Source organism: Durio zibethinus, chromosome 14, assembly GCF_047325235.1.
Source record: "Durio zibethinus cultivar Kanyao isolate XHJ-2024 chromosome 14, ASM4732523v1, whole genome shotgun sequence".
In the NCBI taxonomy this organism is placed as follows: Eukaryota; Viridiplantae; Streptophyta; class Magnoliopsida; order Malvales; family Malvaceae; genus Durio; species Durio zibethinus.
The window spans coordinates 22,851,154-22,862,893 of NC_143175.1; the positions used below are offsets into that span (position 1 = coordinate 22,851,154).

At 35.9% G+C, this 11,740-nt stretch overlaps 2 protein-coding genes across 3 annotated transcripts; one reads left to right on the top strand and one right to left on the bottom strand.

Moving 5' to 3' along the window:
- The first annotated feature begins 1,036 nt into the window (after window positions 1-1,036).
- On the top strand, window positions 1,037-4,375 carry LOC111295494 (fasciclin-like arabinogalactan protein 17). Its single transcript, XM_022888996.2, has 2 exons — window positions 1,037-2,686; window positions 3,933-4,375. The coding sequence occupies exons 1-2, from the start codon at window positions 1,372-1,374 to the stop codon at window positions 4,004-4,006; spliced, it is 1,389 nt and encodes a 462-aa protein (XP_022744731.1). The 5' UTR covers window positions 1,037-1,371; the 3' UTR covers window positions 4,007-4,375.
- A 2,432-nt stretch (window positions 4,376-6,807) lies between these two features.
- On the bottom strand, window positions 6,808-11,118 carry LOC111294253 (protein WVD2-like 4). Of its 2 annotated transcripts, none has more exons than XM_022887500.2 (9): window positions 10,806-11,118; window positions 9,997-10,248; window positions 9,490-9,879; window positions 9,355-9,407; window positions 8,985-9,053; window positions 8,801-8,882; window positions 8,640-8,711; window positions 8,385-8,492; window positions 6,808-7,427 (listed from the first exon to the last, which is right to left on the bottom strand). In XM_022887500.2, exons 2-9 carry the CDS (start codon window positions 10,222-10,224, stop codon window positions 6,969-6,971), a joined length of 1,461 nt encoding a protein of 486 aa, XP_022743235.2. In that variant the 5' UTR covers window positions 10,225-10,248; window positions 10,806-11,118; the 3' UTR covers window positions 6,808-6,968. The 2 variants fall into 2 exon arrangements, with proteins under 2 accessions (XP_022743235.2, XP_022743234.2); XM_022887499.2 differs by having other exon boundaries at window positions 10,655-11,065.
- Between the last annotated feature and the right edge of the window lie 622 nt (window positions 11,119-11,740).

The following is an 11,740-nucleotide window of genomic DNA, read 5'->3' on the forward strand; positions in this document are numbered from 1 at the left end:
CTCAAACCTACGCTGATGAATCTTGACTTGAAATGAAAATCCACTATAAATTATTCTATCAACTTGAAGGGATAAAAAAAAAAAAAAAGAAGCCAAAATTTTATCTCTTTTTTTTTTTTTTTAATTAAAATGGTCCAAATAAATTATCTAATATAATTTAGGGATTATTTAAAAGGATTCATATCCATGAAATTCTTAAATTGCATTTAGAAATTAGATTTAAAATGAGTGATTTAGATTTTAAACTCAAGTACAAGTATGAATCTTGTTAATAAAGCAAAAATAACATAATTTTTGGGATTATATTAAAATTAAATATTGAATACTACCTAAACAAAATGTTTATTTTAAATTAATTTATTATCATAAAGAAATCAGAAAATTTTATTCAAATTTATCCATGTGAAAAAGAAAAAAAAAAAGGAAAAAATATAAACCGCTTGTTGGGGGGCATTAAAAAGGAAAATGAAACGAGGGAGTGTGTTTGGAGGGGGAAGTGAAAGTGACAAAAAATCTAACGGTGGGAAAGCGGTTGCCCGCTGATGGCAGTGGGAAGACTTTGATTGCCTGCCCGAATAGCGAGTTTCACGCACAAGTTTTAAGGTTTTTTTTTTGTTGTTCTTCATTTTTGGTGCACCGACAGCATTGCCTTTGCCTTAGCTTGAAGAAGCCAACATGTGAAAAGTTGTGTATTGCTTTATTAGCCTCGGCTTCTGTCCGGAGCCTTCTGCCTCATTCGCACCCCCTCACATGCCCCTTGTTTTGCCCACCGCTTGGCGTTAGCTTATTAATTACTAAATATTTTATTATTATTAAAAAAGATCGCAATTTAATTTCATGAATTATTAATATTAAACTTTAATAACTATAATATATAAAAACACAAATGAAAAAAAAAATTGAACTAATAAACACCTAGCAAGGCTTGGCTCAAGTCTCAAGTCTCAACTTAGAAGCCGAGCCTTTCGACCCCTCGTTGTGCCCCCTCATCCAGGCTGTCTCAACTCTTTTAAGTCCAGCCCCAAATTTCTCTCTCACCGCCTCTCAATCACAAACAAACAAATCCCCCCAAAGCCAAAGCCAAAGCCAAAGCCGAAACCCAAACCTTTCTTTTTTCTTCTTCTTTATTGTTGCATTAGTAATAACACTACGTATTTCTACCCCATGCCCTTCCGCATTATTTTACGAGGCTTGGCCATTCGGCCTGACCCACTTTTCCGACTCTTCCCCAAGCATTAATCATCAAACTCGTCTTCTCCTTCGCTTCACTTCCTCTCCCTCAAAACTACAAACCCAAATTCCCCCCATCTTCAAAAATCTCATATTGGGTTTTTGTCAAGACTGTTTCTTTTTCAGTCATTTTTGAGCACGATGGATTCTTCTATATACGGTGTCTCTTCCTCCAAGACCTTCCTTTTCTTCTTGTTCTCCTTTGTTTCGTTTGCCATTGCTGCATTGCCTCAAAACCCATATGGGAAATCCTTTGCTTCATCAACTTCCGGTCAGATTAACTCAAACTCTGTCCTTGTTGCTCTCCTTGACTCGCATTACACTGAGTTAGCTGAACTCGTTGAGAAGGCTTTACTCCTCCAAACTCTTGAAGAAGCGGTTGGCAAACACAATATTACCATTTTTGCCCCTCGTAATGAAGCCTTGGAGCATCAACTCGACCCGGAATTCAAACGGTTCTTGCTTGAGCCTGGAAACCTTAAGTCCCTCCAAACCCTTATAATGTTCCACATTATCCCCAAACGGGTCGGATTCCACCAATGGCCGGATCCCAAAACCGGACCTGTCAAACACAACACCCTGTGGAACGACCATCTACACTTGACTTCCCAATCCACGGGCAAGAAAACTGTGGACTCAGCCGAGTTGATTCGACCCGACGACGTGATCCGACCCGATGGAGTGATTCATGGGATCCAGCAGCTCCTCATTCCCCGTTCCGTCATAGAAGACTTCAACAAGAGACGTAATCTACGATCAATCTCCGCCGTATTACCTGAGGGTGCGCCGGAAGTGGATCCTCGCACCCACAGGTTGAAGAAGCCAGCGCCAGTCCCAGTTGGAGCACCACCGATACTCCCAATCTACGACGCAATGGCTCCAGGTCCTTCTCTGGCACCGGCACCGGCTCCGGGACCTGGCGGACCTCATCATCATTTTGATGGTGAAAGCCAGGTCAAGGATTTTATCCAAACTTTATTACATTACGGCGGGTATAACGAAATGGCTGATATTCTAGTAAACTTGACTTCTTTGGCAACGGAAATGGGGAGACTAGTTTCCGAAGGATATGTTATAACAGTCTTGGCTCCGAATGATGAAGCCATGGCGAAGCTTACTACAGATCAGTTAAGCGAGCCGGGGGCGCCTGAACAGATTATTTATTACCATATTATCCCTGAGTATCAGACCGAGGAGAGTATGTACAACGCGGTTAGGAGGTTCGGGAAAGTGAGATATGATACGCTTCGTTTGCCGCATAAGGTAGTGGCTCAGGAGGCTGATGGCTCAGTGAAATTTGGACATGGTGAGGGTTCAGCTTATTTGTTTGATCCGGATATTTATACGGATGGGAGGATTTCGGTTCAGGGAATTGATGGGGTTTTGTTCCCGGAAGAAGAGACTGAGACTGTTAAGAAACCGGCTACTGTTAAGGTCGCCTCCAAGCCCAGGAGAGGTATGTTCATTTTCTTTGAGTTTTGTCCATAACTCTTTAGCTGCTTTTCCGGTTAATTGATGAGGTTAACCAGTTAATTAATATTGTTAGGAAAATTCATCGATTGTGCAACTTTGAGCTTGTGGTTGCTTTATTTTTAGATATTGGAATTTAGATTACAAATTAATTAGGTTTAGAAGAGAATGAAAAGAATGGGAAGTTAGGGAACTTGAAAGTGGGGATTGGATTAGTGGTGTGGAATTGCTTCAGGTTCAGGGAGTGAGTATTAAGTTGGAACTTGGATGTCGTTCTTTTGATGATTGATGCCTGATGGGTTTGGTGGTGGGACAGATGGGAATCATGGAATACGAATATCTGTTTATGTCTATGTAGCGTATGGAAAGGAAAGCTGGGAGCTACCTTTGCTTAGCATTACAGTAATGAGCCAATAACATTGTGCCGTATTAAGGAATGATTAGGTGATGTGATTATAAACTAAATTGGTGGCGAGTGATAACTGATGTATAGGTCGATATGGGGGAATTGGCATTGTTCTTTGTCTGGAAATGCCACTCAATTCTTCATAGAGAGAGGAGTAAATGGGTTGTATGTAGTAAAATGCAGAAAGTTTTAACCATAAATACTTGGATTTTACTTTTGAGTAAGGGATTGCCAGGACACGGAATTTTGGTTGGCAACTTGGCAAGTGGGAACTTATAAATGGTGTGGAATTCTTGGTGACAAACTAAAAAGTCCGGATAATCTTAAGTTTTGTAGTACTTACTTGAAGCTACAATATAATATTCATTTGGTACAAGTAAAAATGTGGTTAGATGAATTATTTCTCAAGTTCATTGCCCTTGCCACCGACAAGTCCATGTGACCAAAAAGGCCTAAACATAAGTATTAAATAATCCAGGCCTGCCCAGCTGTTTGCCACATTTGTCTAACCCCACCACAACTTTATTGCCAACAATAGCTTACATATAATTAATTCCCATGCCTTTGTTATTAAATATTTCTCTTATCGTTTGGAAAGCTTTTGCAATCAGCTGACAAGGTTTGTTGTGTAATTGTACTCTACTTATTATTTAATTTTATATAGGGTTTTTGTGGTTGGTACAAAGTTTACTGTTGAATTATTCAATTTAACCCACTTCTGGGTGTTGTCAAGATCGTTCGTTTTAATGAATGTGAATTATGCATGTGATATAGACGATTAATCATGAGTTGACTTAAATTTTGTATTTCATATTTGATTATGCAGGAAAGTTGTTGGAAGTAGGATGTTGGATGCTTGGCACTCTTGGACAGGATTCACGATTTCGATTATGTCAATGAATCTATAAAAAATTTTAGTATCAAGAAAGGAAAAAAAAAAAGGAAGGAAACCACATGAAACAACCGAAACAAAGGTGAACAATACTTTCGCTGGGTAAAGATGCTTGTCGTTTGCATTTGTAGGGTTAAATTTTGTGTCATAATACACTGGAAGGGAGGCCTGATGATGATGCTTGATATCTTCAAAAAAATCCCAACAGAATAGAAAGTATGGTGTTATTTTGTCATGAATACTGTAGTTACATACCATTTTTTTATTATTTTATTTTTGTGTATGAATCACTGCCTCTTATATATGCATAATGCATGAACAACCTTGGAAAAACCTATCTTTTCATCGTATCAAGTATTCATTTGTTATTATTATTATTTTTTGGATTGTTTGTGCATTAATTGCTTGTGCAATTTTCTCCCGTTCTTATTAATTACTCTGCTATGCCTGGTGGTGGTTGTATGGTTAACAATAACAACAATAATAATACCAACAGCAGGTCGCTGGTCTTTATCATTGGTTGGTGTTCCCGTCGTCGTCATCAATGAAATGGTACATAATAATCAAAACTTTGATTAATGTTTCTTCAAGGGAATCCTATGCACATTTGGCAATTTTCAAGTGATCTTTGAGATAAGATTTCTAGCTCATTAGGCAAGCTCTTTTTCGCATTCAGGGTAGGGAAATTTTAATGTGAAATTTTTGGTTGGCTATGAATTAGGCTTTAGTCATTGTCTTTGACAATACTAGTGGTAGGTGGGTTTTTTACTGTTACAACTAAGGAAAAGTCCAAGAGCAATGAAACATGGGGTGTAGTCTGCTGCAGAAATATTTCTGCTGGATACTGCCTGTAGACTTTGGGTTGGCGGCCCCAGCTCACACTGTTACCTGGCTAGACTGATTGGGAGTTTGCTGAGACAATTGTTCAATGCTAATCAAGGCTAACTGCACTGTTGGTTCCAACATAAAAAAATATTTTTTTTCAAGTGGCGCAAATGGTAGAATAATCAATCTCATATGAACAATATTATATATTTTTTTATACATGTGATATTGAGTGACATAGCACGAAATAATTTTTTCATAACATAAACCTGTCTATTTTAAGATTAATAAAATCTTAAGCTCTTTAAACTGTTGAACTGTTTCTTTGAGAACATAATAATTATATTCTAACTTCATAACAATAAGGGCTACATTACATATAATAGTAGATAAAGTTAGCAAATACTGCAAATTAGTAATGTCGTTTCTATTTTGAATTATTCTTAATTAAAACTAAGTTATTATGAAGGTAATTGACACAATGGTTATATCTCAAGTTCGTTGAGATCGAATTTTCAAGTCAACATTTTTATAAATTGAAAGAATTGTTGTCACGTATAGATCGGTAGGGATAGGGATTGTTTAAAAACATTCACTATGCTTTAAAAAAAAAAAATTTACACTTGAAATTATTAGAATTTGAATTCTACGATGAAAAATTAAAAATTCATTGCTTTACAATGTTGCCTTAAAAAAGAAAAATTACTTACTATTCAAGTCCACTATTATATTCTTCCTTTTACAAAAGAACTAAAGCTAGCAAGCATGTATTATTAATTAGTTACCTTAGGAGCGTTCCAATGGTTAACATTTAATATTTTTATTTTTATTTTTATTTTGGTATAAAGTAAATTACAATTTAAAAATAAAAAAAGAAATTACAACTGTATAAATCAATGAAATTAAGCTTATATTTAAATAAAATCGTATGTACAAAAAAATGTCATAATTGGTTACAAGTAAGGTCTATAGGGAAACTGTTTATCCCAAAGTTAATGTTACTTAAACATGGTATGAAACTAATGTCCATGATGAATCTTGACGTCTCCTTCCTTTTGCTTTCCAACACACAAAAGCTTGAGTTCGCGGCAAAAGGAGCTGCTATGTCAGCGAATACCTAGAGGACAAGAAACCCATTGGAAGCAAAAGAAAGGAGAAGTAAAAAAAGGAAAGCTAATAATTCAGATTGCAACTAATCAAAGGATAATAATTTGGGTTGCTACCTTTAATGACAGCTGGAAAATAGATTTAGAGTTTATTACAGTCAAAAGGTTGAAAAAAAATATGATTATTGAGAGTCCACCTTCCCCCTACTTGAGCTTCTTAAGGAATTGCAGGAGCTTTTATACATTATTTTATAATGGTTTATAGTAGGATAAAGATAGCAGCAAGGGATAGATTGACATCAAAGTTGTAGTTGGAAGGCACCTAAAAATAAACTACTTTGAGTAATTGATTCCCCAGAAAGCAGTCTCTTTGATTTGCACATTTTCTTAGACAATTGCTACTACTATCTTATTTAGCTAAAGGTTCCAATGAAAGCCAACTTTTGCTTGCTTTACAAGTGAAAAAAAAAAAGTTTCACCATTTATTGGCCTGGTAATTTTTTAGAAGAGCCGGAATTTCCATGAAAGCTGCAAAATTTATCTTTATCTCAGTCTACTATTTGTGCACGAGTAGTCCTGGAAGGGAAAAATATGGAAGATCCTGAATTAGCCTGAATATCATAAGCCTTCTAATGCTAATATTAAAACTGGAAATAAGTCCTCCTAAGTCCTAAGCTATGTGATCAAGCACCAATGGCTAAATGAAAATAATAATTGAAGGATATTATATATTTGTATGTCATGTCATCTGTCATACAGCGCTTACCAGCAAAGATAGAGCAATGTTTATGTCGCGGACAAACATATTTTGCCTAATTGTTCGAAAGAAAGAGAATCCTACCAAACACTTTCAATAGAGTTTAATAAAGGAAACATGATTGCAATAACCTGTTGATGCATATGTAACTTATAATGTGTATAGGAACCCTCCAAAAAGAATGTCAAGATCAACTTACAAATACTATTCACAACAGCATGAAACTTGAATTAAAAAAAAAAAAAATGAACCTATTAACATAAGGCCTGTGAATCACGATCTTCAACCTCCAACTGTGACTTGACAGGGCATAATCTCGGGATTGGCCAAACTTGGAACTGGTCCACCATTTTGACTAGGATTTGCTTCGTCTGCTACAGTTACAGCATCCGCACATTGGGGAAGGTTGGCAGGATGGTTCTGGTTTTCTCCAGGTTTCCCAACACAAGCATCCTCCACAGGGTTCTCCACCTTCCTTGTTTTTGGTTTTGACTTTCCGGGCTTTTCTTCAGCTTTGGTGATCTCCTTAGATTGAAGCTTAGGTTGGGATTTCTTTACAGCCTTCTTGGAAGCAACATTATCTTCATTACTATCGGTTTGAGTTCTTTTGGTTGAATCATTCCGTTCTTGGTTTAAAGATGGACTAAAACTGGAACCATCACCTTCTGAAGGGTTGTTTGTTGCAGCAACACTGCTCTTGTGCCTTCCGAGCTTTGGGGATACAGCCCGCGTAGTTGGTATCTATGACACTTAAGCATTTATATTAAATGATTGCAATATAGATGAATGGAAGATAGCCCGATAAAGTAGGAGAGAAACATAAAATGCTCCAAGAACAATAAATTTGATCCATTTCTAAGAGTTCAACTATATGTACATTTGCCCATATGCATGTGAAGGTAACACTTCACATATTAACGGAAAGACTGCTCAGTTAGGCAGATAACCTTGTCAACATCGCCTCATGCAAATGTATCTGATCATCTTTTAGAAAGTTAAAAAATGTAATAGTAACGATAAGCTGGACTACAGAGGAAATTCATTTCTAATCCTCTTTACAGCAAAAAAAGATGATAACTTTCCTAATTACATGACTACATTGTGTGAGTTAAAGTGCTCCATCAAGAGATAAGGCCGTCAAGTTTAGTGAGAAAATGCATCATATTTACAATGTTTCAAGGATAAAGTAGAAGGACAAAATTTTAATCTGATTTAAAGTTTTCTTAATCTAGCATAGCTACCTACTAATGCAGAGCATTAACTTTAATTGAAGATAAAGCCTTTAAAAGTGCACGCTAAACACCCTGCAAGGTTTTGACATATTATTATATTCACCTGCAGCTACATTTATCTTGACACCAGCTTTTTTCTCAATCTTCAATAGAAAATAAATGAATGATAATTGAGAAGGTTGTAGATCCCAATCTTTCATGCTGTAATAGTAAAACAATTCAATGTTCAAGTTATGGAATATCAACCGTACAAAAATAAAAGGTACAGAATATCACGATTACCAGCATCACACTACATAAGAATGATTAAACACTATGATACAATAATAGGCACATCCAAAATATTCTAAGGATGATGTTGTTTCAAAGAGCATCTATGATATATGGCTATGATGCAGAAATTAAAATTTTCTGACAAAAGAAAATATGCCAGCACGAAAAAGTAATAAAAAAAACCATCAATTACCTTCTTTAGTTCAACTTTTGGAGGAGGTTCCTTATAGAAACTTGGCATTGGTGTAGCTTTAAAAGTCAAGCTCTTCCTTAATTGCTTGATTTCTGCCTCCTGGTTCTCCTGCATGATACAACAAACTATAAAATTAATGAAACGCCAAGATAGAATGAATTGAAGAAGAAAAGTTGAAAAACATAATTACTTGACAGAGAAAAAAAAAAGATGTCCATTCAAGTAATAGTTACAGAGAAAAGTCATTGCGAAGACCTTTGATTTTGCCTGCAAGTTATTTCTTTCAAATTCCTTAGCATGGATCTTCTCTTCTAGCTTCGAAAAAAACTGGTGAAAAAGTTCATGAAACAATTACTTATATACCTAAATGTAATTAAGGCTGCCAACAGAATAATGGATTGATGTTCATTTCCAACCTCCTTTCTCTTTTCAGCGCGCTCCTCCAACCTGAAGGTGAATGCCGACCCACTACCTCTTCTAGTGCTACGAGATGTGGCACTGCTAATAATTAAGACCAAAAATCATTAGACATGTCAGTTAAAAGAGAGTAATTAACAAATGGAATTAAATAGCAAATGAAGTTAAAAGTAATGAAGATACGAAGTAGTGGAATGGGCATCATCATCCTCTTTCAGCAGTGCAGCCGTTATTGGCTTTGAATCAGTTGATCTGCAATCACACAAGGAATGTTCACAGAATAATTAAACCAGCAGAATTAAACTAATAAGTTGTATCTTTTCAATTGTTTCCCCTCTGGTATTACCCCCACCCCACCCTCTTTCTTTCTTGCTTCGCAATGGAGTTGGGATGTTGGATGAAGGAGTAAAGAGATCTATTCTGCATACAAGTTTTGAGCGAATTTAAGAGCGAATTTAAGATAAATATAAATGCATTACAGTCATCACACAACCAAAGAAGAAGAGGTTAAACCGTGCGCGTATGCCTGATGATAATGGTGACTAAGACTTACTCCGAGGATGAAGGGGACTTGGCAGCCACATTCCCAGGACCAGATTTTGCAGTCTGATAAGCAAAGACAACGATAAAAGAAAGATAGGTACACAAAGAAGAAAGAAAGGAAAAATATGATATAACAAAACCTTACCACAGCTTGCCTATCGCTAGGCAAAGATGCTAAAGTAGTCCGCCTGGCAGTAACCCCACCACCATTTGTATTTGCCGGCTTTGAGTCCAGATTGATCGATCCACGCCTGTTGGGATAATTCAAGCGGGACAATGAAGGAACTGATGCATTGGAAGAAGGAACCTGAACTTTTGTGCTTTTTTCTTTGGCATGTTTGACATCAGGTTTCTCCGGATATCCATCAATGCTCTTCATGAGACCATCTCCATGGACTCTTCTTGCTGGAAATGAAAGGCTCGGGGACAGCACAGGCCTTTGATTACGAGAAACTGGAACTGCACTTCTCAGATTAGATTTATCCTTTGTCACCTTACTGTTCTTTGAATTACCACCAGTCAAGTTACCAGGTTCCTACACATAGAAATAGACAAATACACATTAAAAAATGGAATATTTGAGCTGCAAGAAATTATGTAAGTAAAAAAATTCAATGGCAATAGAACAGCTTGAATGCATGGTACATGGTACCTTTACGGGTTTTGAGATTTTACTTTTGGAGACAGTTGCAGCAGCTTTATTTGCCATGCCTTCAGATTTTGTTCCCTGCTTGGAGGCTTCCTTCAAATTTGAAGCCCCTTCATCATCAATACCAACATTCTGTTCCTCTTTCTTTGCTTCTGTTGCAGATTCTTCCACGTCTGTCCTTTCACCGACAATTCTCTCGTCTTCCACTGTTACCCCGTTCTCAGACTCCATTCTACAGCAAATGACTCAAATTTCCTGCAAAATTACCGGTGAAAACCATTAGCATCAACTTAAAATGGAAAAAAAATTAAAGGGCTTTAGCCAAAATCAATGACATTGCTAAATTAGATTATAAGACTAAAGGATTCATTACAATGAGTGATCATTGTAATGAATCTAAATGGCATATATTATCCCTTCTCACATCTCCTCCTCAAAACTGCAAAATCTGGTTAACCTTTAATCAAAACATGAAATGAGAATCGCTCCAGAGAGAAAAAGCAATTGAACAACAAGGATTCAACTTAAAAAAAAAAAAAAAACCCATTTGGCCAAGAAAAGGAAAACACAGAAATCAAAGCTTTATGAACATAACCAGAAAGAAATCCCATAAGCTCAAAAAAAGTGAAAGCAAAGCTTACAAATTTTGTAAAGCAATTACCTTGCTCACAACAGTTTGGACTCGAGAGAACTAAAAATGCAAAGCTTGAAAAGCAAATGAGAAAGCACTGAATTTGATAAAAAAAATAAAAAACTTGAAAGTCTAACAAAGAAGTGACAAAATCCGAAACTAAAGATGTAAAGATCCAAACTGGGCTTTCGATTGAGAGGCTCAGTGACAGTCTGCTTCCTGCAAAGGAGGTGGCTTTTGGAGTGTTTTTGGAGAGAGAGAGTGTGTGTTTAAAGTAGGACGAGCTTTTCAATGAAGTGGATAGAAGGGAAAGATTGATGAATTGTAAAGCCAAATGACTGCATTGCCACTAATCCAACGGGTAGTTTTTTGTTCCAAGTTCAAGCTTTTAACTCCCTTTTTCCAACTATGAATCATAAATGGAGGGAATGGAATGAAATCAAAGACCATTTGCAGGAAGTTCAATGTAAGTTTTGAGACTTGCAGCATGCTCCGAGCATTTATTAGAACAACCCTCCTTTCATATAAATTTTTTTATTAATAAAAAATTTTACAGTGTTATTAATGAATATACGTGCCTTAAATCAATTAGTATACCATTCAAGTTGGTATTTAAAAATCACAAATTAAAAAAAAATTATGTAAAAAATAAATATAAGCAAATATAGGCAGCACTAACAAACATTAAAAGCTTGTCCTTAAATAATTAAAACAAAAATCAATTATATCTACAATTATAGTGCACCGATAAATAAATAACTATTGAATAAATTATTAAAACATTCTTTTCTTTAATTAGATCATTTTGAATTATAATTCATTCATTATTCCATTTCTTCTTATTTTTTAAGAGATTATTACAATTTGTTGTTGCATTAGAATTATGAAACACAATTGGGGTATCCACTTTCCACAAATTAATTTAAACTTTTTTGTTTGTTTTTTCCACTAGTAAGTTTTCAAAGAAGAGATTCATGAATAAGAATTGAAATTTCTGGTTTCAGGGTTTCAAATCAGAATTGGCTGCATTCAATTAGAAAAGGACATGTCAAGTTTTATTGGGAGAGATTGGTTGTGGGGTTCTGGGGAGTTCAAGTAACATGTCTAATGGCATGT